The 17,064-nt window shown below is 36.5% G+C and overlaps 2 protein-coding genes across 3 annotated transcripts in view; both read left to right on the forward strand.

Annotated features, from left to right (window-relative positions):
- The window catches only part of LOC131958235 (uncharacterized), a 49,041-nt gene extending 41,352 nt beyond the window's left edge, over window positions 1-7,689 (forward strand). For both annotated transcript variants that reach the window (XM_059323134.1, XM_059323135.1), the window contains exons 7-10: window positions 957-1,126; window positions 1,671-1,818; window positions 2,053-2,189; window positions 3,457-7,689. In XM_059323134.1, coding sequence (XP_059179117.1) covers window positions 957-1,126; window positions 1,671-1,818; window positions 2,053-2,189; window positions 3,457-6,183 — 3,182 coding nt within the window. In that variant the 3' untranslated portion in view covers window positions 6,184-7,689. The remainder of the gene's footprint in view (window positions 1-956; window positions 1,127-1,670; window positions 1,819-2,052; window positions 2,190-3,456) is intronic.
- A 4,683-nt stretch (window positions 7,690-12,372) lies between these two features.
- Window positions 12,373-16,852, forward strand: LOC131958228 (uncharacterized). Its single transcript, XM_059323116.1, has 6 exons — window positions 12,373-12,581; window positions 13,315-13,432; window positions 13,523-13,694; window positions 13,993-15,109; window positions 15,618-15,705; window positions 16,437-16,852. Exons 1-6 carry the CDS (start codon window positions 12,466-12,468, stop codon window positions 16,539-16,541), a joined length of 1,716 nt encoding a protein of 571 aa, XP_059179099.1. The 5' UTR covers window positions 12,373-12,465; the 3' UTR covers window positions 16,542-16,852.
- Window positions 16,853-17,064: the final 212 nt, after the last annotated feature.

Raw genomic sequence — 17,064 nt, forward strand, 5'->3', positions numbered from 1 at the left:
TTGTTTTATTCGGACTGCCACTGTTTACAGATTAACTTGACCTTTAACACTTAGTGAATAGTCAGATTACCGTGGCATTTTACATTGTTGGTGAATAGTCAGATTACCTTGGCATTTTACACTGTTGGTAAATAGATTACCGTGGCATTTTACATTGTTGGTAAATAGATTACCGTGGCATTTTACACTGTTGGTAAATAGTCAGATTACTGTGACATTTTACATTGTTGGTAAATAGTCAGATTACCGTGGCATTTTACACTGTTGGTAAATAGTCAGATTACTGTGACATTTTACACTGTTGGTAAATAGTCAGGTTACTGTGTCATTTTACACTGTTGTAAATAGTTCAACATACTAGCTAAATCACCAACTTAATATTTAAATAGATTACCTTGGCATTTTACACTGTTGGTAAATTGTCAGATTACTGTGACATTTTACATTGTTGGTAAATAGATTACCGTGGCATTTTACACTGTTGGTAAATAGATTACCGTGGCATTTTACATTGTTGGTAAATAGTCAGATTACTGTGACATTTTACATTGTTGGTAAATAGATTACCGTGGCATTTTACATTGTTGGTAAATAGATGATTACCTTGGCATTTTACACTATTGGTAAATAGACAGATTACTGTGTCATTTTACACTATTGGTAAATAGACAGATTACTGTGGCATTTTACACTGTTGGTAAATAGTCAGATTACTGTGTCATTTTACACTGTTGTAAATAGTTCAACATACTAGCTAAATCACCAACTTAATATTTAAATCATCAACTTAATATTTAAATCACCAACTTAATATTTAAATCACCAACTTAATATTTAAATCACCAACTTAGTATTTAAATCACTAGTCAGATTCACTTCACAGTTTGCATTATTTATCATACATCACAGAGCACTTCTACATTTTGTACTTAAGCTTTCAAAACTTCTGTCCATAGGCTTGTTCAAGCCAGCCATGGCCCACAGGGATTTGAACACGCGCAACATTTTGGTTGGTCCAGATTTAACCTGTGTTGTTGCTGACCTGGGGTTTGCTGTGGGGATGATGGGCTCAAAGATCATAAAAAATGGAGTGGCGGAGAATGCTGAGCAGGCCTCTTTAGCAGATGTGAGAACCACCATTTGTATTGTGTGTGTGATGCCTAATCTGTCTGCCTTCCCTGATATCACTATAACAGTCTTTAAGTAATATCATTTGTAATGTAGGATTGATTGATTATAGGATAGCATTGGTTTGATAATGTGAGCAATCAGAGGGGTATGGCTCAAGATGTTTTTGATATTGTTGTGGATTGGCTTGATCCGGCCGGTAAAGCTCATGGTTGCTTAACTGGACAGTCCTGAGTTTGTACCCTCAGGCAGTTGAGGCTCGATAGTGTGGGACAGCATCTCATCTAGGAGAGAAAACTCCGAAATCAAACAACTTCTGCCCTGTAGTTTGTTCTTGAATAGACAGAGGGTATGAAATGAAACATAAGGAAAAGCATGCTGAGATTTGAGTCAACGACCTATATGGTGCATAACACGTTGACATGTAATACTTGAGTGTGTTACAATTCAGAACAAAAAAGAAGAAAGTATTATTGCTTTTATTAGGTTGGTACTTTGAGGTACATGGCGCTACATGTATGTGATATTATTTTTTCCTTTAGGTTGGTACTTTGAGGTACATGGCACCAGAAGTATTTGATGGGGCTGTAAACCTTAGAGACTGTGAAGCATCCCTGAAACAGATAGACGTCTACGCTCTCGGCCTGGTTATGTGGGAGGTGGCCTCTCGGTGTGTCGACCTTTATCAAGGTAAATTAAAACTACAAAGCGCTGTAGTTTATGTACGATTTCTCTCAAAAAACTTAAAAATCAAGTGAAAATATATTCACAGACAAAAATTTTGATTTAAAATAAAAATTTAATTAATAAAATAAAAAATAAACATGACTTTTAATAAACGTGACCAGTTTTTGCTAATAAAGATTTTTAACTGCTAAGCTGCTCTGTTCCCCACATGACCTATGATTTAAATCTCATTTACAGGAGCCCCAGTACCTGAGTATCAGCTGCCCTATCAAGCAGAGAAGGGGCCACATCCAACGTTTGAAGACATGCAGATCCTAGTGGTCAAGTACAAAACAAGACCAAAGTTGCCAGAAGTTTGGAAAGATTCGAACCCTGTTTGTAGATTTTATCAATTTATTATTAAAGTAGATAGTCACTTAAAGTAGTAACAAGATTTTACTTTACACAGACAAATAGCTATAGATTGTAGATTTTATCCTTTTTATTATTAAAGTAGATAGTCACTTAAAGTAGTAACAAGATTTTACTTTACACAGACAAATAGCTATAGATTGTAGATTTTATCCTTTTTATTATTAAAGTAGATAGTCACTTAAAGTAGTAACAAGATTTTACTTTACACAGACAAATAGCTATAGATTGTAGATTTTATCCTTTTTATTATTAAAGTAGATAGTCACTTAAAGTAGTAACAAGATTTTACTTTACACAGACAAATAGCTATAGATTGTAGATTTTATCCTTTTTATTATTAAAGTAGATAGTCACTTAAAGTAGTAATAAGAATTTACTTTACACAGACAAATAGCTATAGATTGTAGATTTTATCCTTTTTATTATTAAAGTAGATAGTCACTTAAAGTAGTAATAAGAATTTACTTTACACAGACAAATAGCTATAGATTGTAGATTTTATCCTTTTTATTATTAAAGTAGATAGTCACTTAAAGTAGTAATAAGAATTTACTTTACACAGACAAATAGCTATAGATTGTAGATTTTATCCTTTTTATTATTAAAGTAGAGAGTCACTTAAAGTAGTAATAAGAATTTACTTTACACAGACAAATAGCTATAGATTGTAGATTTTATCCTTTTTATTATTAAAGTAGATAGTCACTTAAAGTAGTAATAAGAATTTACTTTACACAGACAAATAGCTATAGATTGTAGATTTTATCCTTTTTATTATTAAAGTAGATAGTCACTTAAAGTAGTAATAAGAATTTACTTTACACAGACAAATAGCTATAGATTGTAGATTTTATCCTTTTTATTATTAAAGTAGATAGTCACTTAAAGTAGTAATAAGAATTTACTTTACACAGAAAGTTAGATTTTGTCCAGCTATTATAACAATAGATAGTCAGTTTTGTCACAGTATTAACCAGACTTTCATATAGGTTACACACCAGACATAATAATACATCGGCATTAGCTATACCACTGCTAAAAAATTTGTTTAATTTTTAAAGGGGGCCTAAACATTGACATCAAGCTTGGTTCTATATCTTATCTTACTATTGAACTATCTATATCAGCAATTTGAATACAGTGGTATAACTAATGGATATTAAAACCAAAACAATTGTGAATTTTATAAGGTGTTACGTGTATCTGATTAGAAATTTCTTTCTCTAGGCTGTTCGCTGTCTGAAAGAAACCATTGAGGACTGCTGGGACTCTGATGCTGAAGCTCGCCTGACTGCGCTGTGTGTGCAGGAGAGGGTCTCGGACATTTCCTCACTCTGGTTCCACGGGACCAAGCACCGGGGCGTCACGCCCACTCTCAACGCCACCATGAACATCACTGAAAACTCCAACATCCACAACTGTGCGACCGTGGTTTCAAATGGTTCCTCATACATACCTTCGTATGTTGACCGGAACAATGAAGCCAATATTCAGGGAGTGGACATTGAGAAAACTTCACCGGTGATTTTGAATAGCCTGAGGCGTAAAGCTGACGAGGATTCGGACACAGATGTTGTGTGTCCCCTGATGGGCAGCAGTCAGGTGCTGGGCGAGGGCAGCAGCATGGACCTCAAAGACCAGAGCATGTCCGAGTCCACGGTTGATACCATCCTGCCAACCACCCCTTCCACTGACACCACAGACAGGGCCAACCAAACCCCACTGAAGGCCAATAACATCATGCTGGCCAAAAACAAGGCTGTTATTCTACACCCTAACCAAGGGAGGAACCCCACTGCGCAGAGGAACACACACAAGCGCAGTGACGAAGAGCTGACAGTTTCTGGGAATAGGCTTGTTGGACCAGAGGAGCAGAACCAGGGTGGGAATACATCAAGTTGTACGAGACGGGTCAGTACACAGAGCGCACCTCCCAACCCAAGCACAGGGGGTAGCTTTGATGGTTACGACGCGGTTGAATCATCATCGCTGGTCCAGAACGACGCCCTGAGCCACCAGCACAGTCACCCGCGTAACATGCCCATTCCTTATTTACAGAACCATGTTCACGGGGAGGGCGTGGCATCTGCGGCCCCAAATCTGACCCGGCCGAAGTTGGCCAACATAAGCAACAACAGGAATTCCTACCTACGACTTCAAGGTGAGGATGGCAGTCCTCAAGCAGATCCCAGCCAAAGAGTTGCTGAAAAAGAAATCCATTCTAAGTCATTGAAGCACAAGCTCAGCAAGCTGATCCGGCCTATGGACCTGGGGAATAAGTTTACAAAACTGATGTTTGGCAAGCACAAGAAGAGTCAGGTGGCCGAGTCAGGGACAAGCGCCCCTGGGCAGTACATCAACAGCGGCCTCGAGGCAAGCCCCATCGGAAGAAATCCACAGAACAGTAACCTAAACCAACCGGTTATTTTGGCGGTTGAGATGATCAACGGGTCACCAGTGTCCAAGGCTTGTAGTGACCCTGAGGGGCAGACTGCCGTGACAAGTGGACTAGCCCAGTCGAGGCTCTCTGCCACCAATGTCATGAGGCTTGGCCTACTTGGCAACACGTGCCATGAAGAGCTGCCATCACCATCACTTTTTCCAAAACCTGGCCACACAGCCTCCAATGACCAGTGCTATTTCTCCTCTGAACTTGAACAGGATAAAGCGCTACCCCTACAAAACTTGTCCGCTGGTCGGTCAGCCAAAGATTACGGATCCATTCGCCCTCCTGGTCAGCTTGTAAGCAGCGACCAGGCAGAAACAGTGTGTGTTGAAAGGTCAGTTAAACAAGGGTCAAGCTCAGTCAGCAGCTTTGGCCAGTCCTCAAGCCACAACTCCAACTCTTCTTCAAACTCCAGCGTGGACATCAAAGAACTAGCACCCAACTTGAGCCTGTCAAAAATTGCGTTTGCCCCATTGGACGATTCAGAAATGAACGGAGGGGTGCAGTCGCCCCAGAATAAAACCATTGCTCCCATTAATAAATCAGTTGCGGCTCACGGTAAGAAAAATGTTCATGAGCCTGCTGGTGCTGCTGCTGGTTCAAATCCTGCTTTTGAAAACTACCACCAGGACACCAAGGGGGGGAACTCTGTCATGTTAAATATCCACATTAGGGAAAAAAGTCTTTCAAAAGATTCTAGCCGCGGGTCTCGACATCTGTCTAGCCAACAAGGGAAGCCATCAAGGGGTGAAGGTTCAAACAGTGGCACCCGCAAGCTCCCCCAGCCCGCCAAACTATCTCAGTCCCAGAGTGTCACAGACTTGGGGCGGCAGTCTGACGGCAGCCACAACGCTGGTCAGTCAAAGAGTGTGACAGACCTAGGCTGGCCGGCAGCTGCCTGCAACACTGCCGGTCAAGATCAGTTTTGGCAAGAATCCGACAAAAGTTTCAATAAACATAGACCTAAATCTTTGTCCCTCAAGGGGCATAACTACGGAAGGAGCAGACCAGTCCACTCTACGCCCCACCGGCCAAAGCTGGATGAAAACGGTACCCTTCCGATAGTCGTACCCAATATAACTCTTGATAAGAGCTCGCCCATGTTTCAGCCAACAGCCAGACCAGGTCACGTGGTTGCTCCCTCTGTTGCTGTTAGCTCATACAGGAGCTCAACGGTCAACTCAGCCAGCACAAACAGTTGTCAAGGTAACAAAGTCAGCACACAATGCATGCCCAATGACTCAGGTGAGAGCGCCATGGCCAAAGGTGCTGGTCTCAAAGACAGATCAGAGTCTAGTGAGAAAATCAGACGCAGAATCAAAACCCCGGTCTCGTTTAAGAAAGGCCGTCTGTCGCTGTACGACGACCGCCTGATGACCCAGAGCTTGTGTCCAGTGGAGAACTGTGGTGACCACATGTCGTCTGGTCAGATGGGTTGCTCTGATGGTGAGATCAAAGGTCACGACTATCAAAAGATGATCAAAAGTGATTCTGATCTTGTCCTTTAACCCTTTAAGCGCGCCAAGCCATGATCGTGGCTTTGCTGTTACATAACTTATAATGCGTAAGGCCACATGGCGCATGCTTTAAGGGTTAAGCCAGCTTTTGACTTGGTCATTTGACACATGCCAAATAGTCATCCAAAATGTCATTTGAAATGACATGTTTTTTATTTTTTGGTGTAAATGTATTGAGTCATTTTGTTTCAGGCAAACAAAACATTTTTTTGTTGTTGTATTAAGGCAGATTGTAAAACACAAACTTGTAGTAGGCAGGTTTTGGCATTCCTACCCTAACACTGACATTCAGTAAACATGGCAAATTTAAACCCATCATTCCAACACCATTGTGATGACAAGCAGTAATGCAGGAAAACACAACCTGAAGAGTATTAGTGTTACTGTTGAGTTGCTCCCTATAGGAATTGAAATAGCCCGTATTATAATTTACAGAGCTAATTAATTTGTACTTAAAATATTGCTGTGTCTGAGATAGTTTTAAGTTTGTTTAACAAATCAAAATAATGTTAAAATTTTTTATGTTTTTGATGTACAATGCCAGATTTTGTACATTTGTCTTTCTTGTAAATTATAAAAAAAACATTTTACTGCTTCTGTAATCTAAAACTTGTTTTATTTTTAAGTTCAAACAAAATCAACAAAACCAATACATATATGAATTTACCAGCTTTAAATACTTGCATTTTCTTTGCATAAACTATTTCTAATCTAAATGTAACTGTTATTTTACTGCACTTTTGGAATACTTGGTAATAATTTTATTACATTTTCTAGTTTACTTGTGCTAGAAGATTATAAGCTTATTATAAAAAGTTGTGTAGTTTTAATATTGTTGCTGCAAGGTTCAGATGGGGTAACTAAGTTGCAGGAAAACTGGCTTTCATTGGGTTTTTAATTGTTTGAAGAGGCTGGGGTGGTCCTTCTTGAACATTGTTATTTTTAAAAAAAATGTTTTATTTATTGTTTTCATTGCATGTTTTTTTTTTATGCAGTTTACTTATGACCTAGTATACTGTTTATCTCTGTGATATGGTTTGTTGGTTTTAATCCAGCAGCCTTTGAGTTTGCTCCCTTTATTATTGCTGCGATGGGAGTGCCCTCCCCTGAGCACAAAGTGTGTCTGTGATCCAAAGACTGAGGTGTGTGTGTGTGTGAGAGAGATGTTTATCTGTTATGATTTGATGGTTAAAAAGAGATTGTGGTGTGTGTGTGTTTATCTTCCATTTGCAAGCTGTCTCTAGTCCTGGTTTACATATTATTTTAACTGCTTAGTATTTAGAATGCTTATGTACAATCCACAAATATTTTCCAAGGGTATGTGGATAAAACAGAGCGTAGTGTATGTGAATGTTTGTGAAACAACCAGATACTCATCTTATCAAAACTTGTTTAAAATGTATGATATCCTTTAACAATTTGACCATCTTCTCAGCTGTAATAAGAGAATATAATATTATCTTGATTTTGTACTGGACCAGCGGCTACAATTAAGTTCTTGTTGCAGTTAATTCACACTTCAATGTGTCTAGTTTGAAGCTTAAACAAAGCTCAGGTGAAATATTCTATTTGGGAAATTTAAGATTTATTTTAAAAATTGATTAATAAATTATATAGCATCCTGGATTTCATCCAATTTATTTTTTATGAGGATAAAAATTATGAGGGTCTTTCAGTTTCTCCATCTTCAAATCTTCTGATTACTATGTAATAGATAAAAAATTCTTTATCTAATGTGGATTGTAAAACATGCATCAAACTCATTTTGATTGGTAATTGTTGCATCATACATTAGTTTAGATTCATTATTAAAAAACTGTTTGTATACTTCACCTTTTGCTCTTTGTTGTCTAAGTGTGAAAGATGAGTACCAGCGATGTTGAATTTGTTACCTTTCTTTGTTGGTTGACCATCTTTCTTTGTTGGTTGACCATCTTTCTTTGTAAGTTGACCACTTTTCTATGTTGATCACCTTTCTTTCTTTGTTGATTTCCTTTCTTTGTTGACCACCTACTTGATCTTGTTTCTCGTATATAAGCATGATGAATATTTTTGTAAAATCTCAAATACTGGATAAAAATGCGTCTAATGTTTACCTCAAGACTATAAATAGTACACTGTTGTAATAATTAATGTTGCAAATGGACAAAAGAGTCATGTGGGCTGCAGTTACCTCCAGCACCTAAAACTGTTTAGTTTGTTTTACAATAACTATGGCGATTGACTTATGCTTATGTGAGAAAAATTTGAAGTTATGCTTTAATTTATTTTGTAAAGAAATATTGTTTGCTTAAAAGACAAAAAAAAAAGACAATTTACTTTTTTGTCATCAGCACTTTGTGCTGGAATGTTTTAGCCATTGCCATGACAACACTAGTCTAACTATTTTATAGAATTGTTTATTCACAGTATCAGTGATTCAAACTAATTTTGAAGCTGCTGGTTGCTTTTGAACAATAACATTTGTTTTTGTACACATTTTAAATATTGTACATTTTGCAGTTTTGTTTGGTTGAAATGTTTTTGAAAGCTGATGCAAGATAAAGTTCTGTGGCCACTAATTAGCTGCTAATTTAATTGCTATAATTAAGTACCAGGAGTGAGTTTTATCTCGTTAATAAATGCTTGAGTGTATGTTTGGTGATTACCGTACTATTGAAAACCACTAAAATTACAAATTAAAGAAATGTTAATTTAAACTGTGTTTTGGATTAATTTGTATGGGTATCTTTCTGTGTATTTGTGTGTGAGGGGATCATTTTTGTATATTCTTTTATGTGTGGATTAATTTGTGTGGGTAAACTTTGGTACCCAATTTGTTCTGCGCACATTGAGTTCTTCAGGCAAGTAAAAATCTGGCAAGTTTTTCATATCTCAACATCTATATACTACTAAAAGTCAACTTTGTTTACATGTTTGAATATTTATTTGTTTGCCTGATCGAAAATTGTGATATGTTCGACTCTATCTGGAAAGCTGTAAAATGGTATGCAGGTAGAGAATAATTTTTTAATGCAGACAGACTGTTGATCACAAATTTATTTAAAGACGTTAATTAATTTATTGATTTATTCCTATGCAGAATAACCCATTTTTTTTAAAAATATTTGAAAAGCCACTAGACTCGGCGGGACCGTGACGTCACAGGTTTTTGTTTACTCTTTAGTACAATAAAATGGCGGCGTCTATTGAAGAAAATTGTGTTCCCATTCAAAAGTTTAACGCGTTCTAAATCTAATTTTCTGTCGGTCATAACTTTAACAATACGTCCGTTTGCTGTATTTATTACGTTCCAACACTTATATCAATTTTCAACTGTCTTTTTCATTTAGTTTTACGATAAATTTCTCTAGATCTAAAGATCAGCTATCGAAGGAAATTTATGAATCTAGCCTAGATCTAGATCTAGATCTAGCCTAGATGTAGGTCACTAGATTCAATGTAAATTCTACATCTAGAATCTATTTCAGGCCTTAATTATTTTATATAAATCTTTGTTTGGCTTATTTAAGATAAAATTTAATTTGAAAGTTAGTACTACTAGACTTATTTTTAGATCTAGATCTAGAATCTATACGCGTAAATCAAGTTGCATAAGGAGACACATAGTATAGTATAAAAATTCACTTGTGACGTCACGAGTAAATAGCTAAAATGGTAGCGTAGCCAGCTCTCATGCAGGAGGCACGGGTTCTAGACCAATATGTCAATGAAATTTTTTTTTTCAATTTTTTTTTTAGATGTGAATGATAACGTTGCCTATCTGAACTTGGCAAGATACAGGGCAGGTGAAGTAGAGTTCATCTGTTTCTTTGTCCTAAGCATATGAAAGGATAGTGTGGTCAGATACATGCTCGGCTGGAATTGTTTTTTAAACGATAAAAACATGTTGTCTGAGACTTGGCAGGACACTGGGCAGGTGAAGTAGAGTTGAGTAGGTCACCTGTGACGTCAGTTTATGAAGGGATAGTCCGAAATCGGTGTTTTCGGTGTTTTTAAAAGATAAAAAAACATATATTTGAATGTGGGGTCTGTTTTTTGTGACGATAAGTGACACTGCAGTAGCGTACCGAGGAGGGGGGGGGGGGGGCGGTAGGGGAGGGGAGGCGGGGGGTGGGGAGGGGAGGCGGGGGGTGGGGAGGGGAGGCGGGGGGGGGGAAGGGGGGGGTGGGGAGGTGGAGGGGGGAAGGGGGGGGGGACATATGTTGGGGCGCCAAAATGGTTTGGAAAAATAAATTGATAGGTTGAGGGGGGTTCAAATCGAAAGTTTGAGTGGGGGGGGGGGGGGTGCACATCAAAAGTTTGAGGGGGGGGGGTTCAAATCGAAAACTTTGTCCCCGGGCGCCGGGAAGGGTCGCTATGCCTCTGAGTGACAGACGTGATGTTTTTTGATGGATGACCCCCGAAACCCACAGTTATCCAACGGATGACGGGTATTCTAGTGCAATCTAAATATAAACCTCCATACTAAACAATGCAAGCAAACATTTACAATATAGGCTACCTCTATAGTGACGTACTTTACTGACTTAGTGCGGGATAGGGATGAAAAGGATTTATGGATTTAATACAAACTCCAAGGGCTCAAAACATGTTTTTAAGATACTTTACACTGGACTTTGAAGGTACATAGGCCAGGGAGCATATAAAATATAACGTGAGAGATGATGCAGACAAGTAGGCTCCCAGTGGAGAATGGAATAAGAGAAAAGAAGTGGAGGTGGAAAGGGCACACCCTCCGTGAAAACAGTTATTATTCAATGGATGAGATCATTTTAAGACAAAACATAAAAATCTAATATAAAAAGTTTAATTCTGTATGTTTGTAATAAGACTAAGAATAAGTTGGGGTACTATAGTCGTTTACTAAGTTGAATCAGGCGGTTCAGCCAGCGCCTCAGCATGGTGCAATTTGGCGCTCCGGGCTAGAATATGAGCACTATGCGTTTATGTTATGTTTGCGTTTGTGTTTTCTTTGGGTTTGAGTTTGGGTTTGCATTTGTGGTTGGGTTTGTGTTTGTTTTCGTTTGCATTTTTGTTTGCGTTTGTGTTTTCCTTGTGTTTGTGGTTGGGTTTGTCTTTGCGTTGGATTTTGTGTTTTCATTTGTGTTTGTGTTGTGTTTGCGCTTTTTTGTGTTTTGGTTGGTTGTGGTTAGGGTGGTTAATGCCAGGTATATGCTGATTACTAAACACACAAGTCATGGTCCGTAGCAGATAGTTTATCAGAGATGCCAGTGCAGGGCCTGGGCGACTAGTATAAATATAATGTGTATCTAATCATTTCTAAGTCTATATATAGGATATATATATATATTATATATATACGAGCCGACCCGCGGCGTATCATACGCCGCTATTTAGTTGATTTATTTTCTACTTTTCAGTAATTCATAATTTGTGAATTCGACAGTACCAATGCTGCCACTGAAAATATTTGCTTTAAAACACTAACCCCCCTCCTTTCCCCTAACCCCGACCCTACACCCCCCCCCCCGTGAAAGCAGCCTCCTCTTAGTTACCTCCTGTAAGTTTAAAGTCGGTTCAAACTAAATTATCTGCCCCTAATAGCCGTCACTAAACCTGGCTGTACGGTTTGTAAACATTAACGTGACCACAGCTCAGCAGACCATGTGGGGGTGGGGTAGGGTGGTAGTGATGGTGATAGAGAGAAAGAGAGGGGACTGTAAGGAGGCGCTTGCAGCTTGTTTTCTAATGGCTCGCAGAGGAGAATTATATATATAGATATTATATATATATTATATATATATATATATATATATATATATATATATATATATATATATATATATATATATAGATATTATATATATATTATATATATATATATATATATATATATATATATATATATATATATATATATATATATATATAGATATATATATATATATATAGATATTATATATATATTATATATATATATATATATATATATATATATATATATATATATATATAATATTTAATATATATATATATATATATATATATATATATATATATATATATATATATATATGATAGTAGGCCTATATCTCAACATAAAATTGTTTTTTAGTCCCTAAAATAAATTCATGAGAATCCATATTTTTAAACTGCTCGATCTTAATGTTATCGTTTATTATGTTCTTTACATTCTTTATTGTTTAGTATGGCAACTAAAACTTGTTCAAAAACAATTAAAACCTCTGTTTAATTAATAATTTATGTTTAATTACTTACACTTAGTTTTGTTTGTTGTTGGCTGGTTCAATGGCAACTATACAACAGTTATCTAAAAGTGCTGATACAATTGAATTAACCGAAGCACTTGTATTGACTAGAACCCGTTCTCAAGACTTGGAAAGCGTCCGTAAATTAAACTGCTGGTTAGTTTTGTAATTTGTTGTGTAGTGTTTGAGTTGAATTTCTCGGTTTATTCAGCAATAGCTATCTAGATCTAGATCTAACTGCCTGACTAGATGTATAACAATTGACAATTAGATTTAAATCTAGATCTAGTACGTAAATGAAACTTAGTCAAGTCAAACAGAACAGTTGAGTAAACATTAGAATAGATCTAGATCTAGTTAGTAGTTAGAGATCTAGTGACTAAAAGTAAATGCAAAGGTCCAGCTCATTACTTAGTTACTTAGACTAACAGTCATTAGTTATTTATTTAGTTTGTACAGCAACCCTTCTGGGGAAAAAGCCAAAATCAAACCACTGCTGCCTTGCAGATTGTGCTTGGGTGGACAAATATTATATTATGGGATCAAATCTAGAAAGAAAAGCTGCTTTTCTTTCTTGATTTGTTTCCAAACTATCTGCTTAAAAAAAGCAGCTAAAGTCTACATCGCTGGCCTTATGGTACATAATATTGACACATAATTGTTTTCGAGGAATCTCCTTCCATATTACAATTAGGAACGAAAAATAAATAATACAATACAAATCTATTAAATTGTTAACTATGTACCTTATTGAATATTAAGTCACATTAGGCCTAAAGTTTATTTATAAAACTTTTAGTCTTTAAACATGATGTTACTTGTTCTGGCTGGTTAAAAAGTATAACTTTTTCATACACTAGTGATCACCATTTTTTTTATCAAACCTCAGGGCATCCAATGTTGGAGATGTCAGTGTTGTACGACGCCTACCTAACCTTGAGGTGTGCAGCCTTAGCATTAATAAAATAACTACTCTACGTGACTTCGCCCACTGCTACAATTTACAGGTAATTAACAAAAATGCCTTTTTCTATTGCTTATCCAAATTTGTTTTTAAAAAATAAGTTATTTTTAGTTATAGATTTGTTTCTTTTTAGGAGTTGTATGTAAGAACTAACAATATCCAGCGACTTAGTGATATTCACTATCTGAAAAACTTGAAGAAACTTCGTTCTCTGTGGTTGTCAGAAAATCCTTGCGCCAATGAAGAGAATTATAGAATGACAGTTTTGAAGACACTTCCAACCTTGCAAAAACTTGACAACATTGGTGAGAAGTTTCTGTCCTAATTCTGTTGATCTATGTTACTTTTAATTTAGAATTTACTCCCATTTACTAGAATTAACTCCTATTGAAATAATTGGGTTCAGAACTGTTTATCAAACTGAATTCTTATCATATTGCTGAAGATAAAACTACTCTTATCAGTAATAGGTAGATTGCTGCTAGTTAACAGAACAATAATTGTATGACTATTTCAATAACATGTGACTTTTAGCTACAAATTTATCTTGTTTGATTATAAGGAGTAGCATGTATCACCTGGAACATGTTGGTCTATCCACAGTGGTCACAGAAGAGGAAGTATTGGCAGCAGCCACAGAAGGAGATGATTTGCCAGTCCCTGATGACTTTTCTTACTCCAGTGTGTTTGATAGCGTCACGCAGGAAGAAGACAACAAAGATGTTAGCGTCTCTCAGTCATCAGAAAGGTGGGCCTCGGCCAGAAGGAAACGCCAGCAGAAGAAAAGAGAAGATGATTTGAAAGAAAGACTGAGGCTGAGCTCTGAAGACAGCCGCAGCAGTGGGAAGAGTGAGGAGGATTGTGGGAAGAGTGAGGAGGATTGTGGGAATTTGAAATCTAGCAATGAGTGGGTCAAAGAACCGGAAGACGTCAGCCCGCAGAGTGAAGATGATGTTAGCAAAGATGTGGGTGATGAAAAAAGTAATGGGGATGGAGTTAAAGATAAGGCACTAAATGATTCTACGACAACTTGGTCTCTTAACTTAGGTGAACTGAAAGGATTGCCGGTAGAAAATAGAAGCAGCACTGATGAGGTTGATGATGTTTGTAAGGGAGGGGAAGACAACAATGGTCTTGAAGAAACCAAAAATGGGGGTCTTGTGGAAAATGAAGATGGGGGTCTTGAAGATAACAATAACACAGAGATATCATGTTTTGAATCCAATGTTCTCTGTGCGGGTATTCTAAAAGATTTGTGTGATGGGCTCCACTGTGACAGTAACTGTGTTGATTCTGTGAATGTAAACAAGACAGTTGTGTGTAGTCAGGACAGTCTTAGCCCGGAATCTGTTCTAGAACACAAACATGAAACTAAAGAAGAAAATCTCGAAGTTCTTGAACATACAGAAAACAAAAGAGAAGTATTTAGTGATAATTTAGATTCTGACACTTTCGGAAGTAACCTCAACAATTCAGCGTCTAACGCTGTTGTGTCTAAGCAGCCCTTGTTGGATAAAATCAGACTTGATGATTCACTAATGATGGCAGAGTCTGTGGATTATGTCAGGAGCTCAGTTGACCAGCTAGAGCTGCAGGACATTTCTCAAGAGATCAGCTCTACAGTGGTGTCAAGTTCAAGGGCAGATCACCCCGAACACTCTTTGAAATCAAAACTCCAAACAAAAGAGAGCAAAGATCCAGTGAACTGGGAAGAATACAAGTAAAAAAAATTTTCTGAATTATATTTTTTAATGTTCGTTTTTGTTTTAATTTTAATACATTCCAAATAGTTGTGATTTTCCCTAATTTTAAACTTTCTTGATTAACCCTAACCTATAACACATTTGCTGGTCAATTAGGTAATTTATAAATGATTTTTAATCAGTAAAAAAAATTGTTTGCCTATTTAAAGTGATTTTAACTGGGATTTATACATATTAGTAAGATTTTTGTTGTTTTATTTTCTATTTCAGTGATGATGAAGAATATATATTTAAATAAGGAATTGTAATAATTTGGTGACAATTGATTACGGTACAAGATTTGACAAAATACAGATATCCAGCTATTATGAAAAGCTTGTAAAAATGAGTTGTTGCTGTAGTACACTTTCTAAACTCTCATCTGGGCTTATTTCATATTCAATTCCCAGACAATCAATGACCATCTATTCAGTGCGACCGTTAATGTTTTTATTTATTTTAACAGTGTTATGTTTTGTTCCCCAGCCGGCTTCGAGTTGAGTTTGGCATGAAACCAGTTGAGAAAATAACTCCCACGGTCAGGCCTGTGTCAGCAGATGTTGCAAGAGCTAGGGTAAGTCATTTGACTTTTTTCGTCAGCATAAAAAGTTAAATATGACTGGTTCAGATTGTAAAATATCTACAGAGAAAAGGATTAACAATGAGCAAAATGGGAAATAACTCTTGCAGGGGCAGTTGTCTTCTAATCCCCCATTGTTCTTAAATTATCATTGGGGGAGGGGGGCGTAATGGGGAATTAAATATTATTTACAACAGTGTAGACAAACTGTGCAGTGGTCTCCTACTCCGCTAGAGCCCCCATACAATTGTTTCTGAGCGGGGCCTGAGTCTGTTAGTGCAATGTGTAGTCTTGTAATAGGCCAGGATTTTTTGTTGCCAAACTGCCAGGGCATATGTTACTGGTACCAATCTTCATCTTACAAAATGTGTTGGCGCATCCAATTGTGGTCAGATCTTAGTCTGAAGATTATTCATTGGTCCTTGCATGTCAGTTTGGACTAGGCATCACATGGGTAATACATTGCTGCCTACAACTAAAGTAAACTTTATTTACTAACTCTACACATCCCTAATATTAATGAACTTATTATACCATACTATACACATCTTTTGTATAAATGAAATTATTATTATACCTTACTATACTCATCCCTTATATAAATGTAATTATTATAATACCATGCTGTGCACATCCCTTGTATAAATGAAATTATTATTAGTAATAAATGTAGCTATTATTATGGCAACATGAACAATTAACCCCTTAACTTCTGTTCTACTCAGAATTCCAATATATTGCAAGCTGTACTGAGCCTGGTTAAAGAACTGGACAAGGATAGTTTGGACATTGTGGCTGGAGTTGTTAAGGCTAGACTAGACTGTTTCTAGTGGCTATGTGTGTTGTACTTATTTAAGATGTTATACCACCATTCAAATGAAAGTGTGATGTTCTTATTATAATGGCACTCGTTACTGACATTTTAACAAATGTATGTTGGGCTGATGTTTTACCAACATAATATTCTTAAGATAATTAACGCCAGTTACTAACATCGAACCAAATGTATGTTGTATTTCTAAGATTAAGATGTTATACCAACAAACAAATTTCCTACAATGTTTAGCATTCCTGGTTGGATGTTTGCAATAATGTTCAAACATTTCAAAATTTATATTAAAAATATTTTTTTTTTAATCCACTTGTTTTAGAATATTTAGATGTCTGTAATTATGATAAAGATTAATTGTCATTTCAGGATTTAAAAAAATATATTTGAACTACATTTGTTTTTCAAGACAAATTTATTAAATGGTTATTGGATATCTATAAATAGAATTTCTATGATTATATTTTTTAAGATCATCATGTTAATTTTTTAAAAAGGGTGTCAGCTGAAAAAAAAACAATCCT

Source organism: Physella acuta, unplaced genomic scaffold, assembly GCF_028476545.2.
Source record: "Physella acuta isolate Inbredline_101_S28 unplaced genomic scaffold, ASM2847654v3 ptg001304l, whole genome shotgun sequence".
Classification (NCBI taxonomy): domain Eukaryota; kingdom Metazoa; phylum Mollusca; class Gastropoda; family Physidae; genus Physella; species Physella acuta.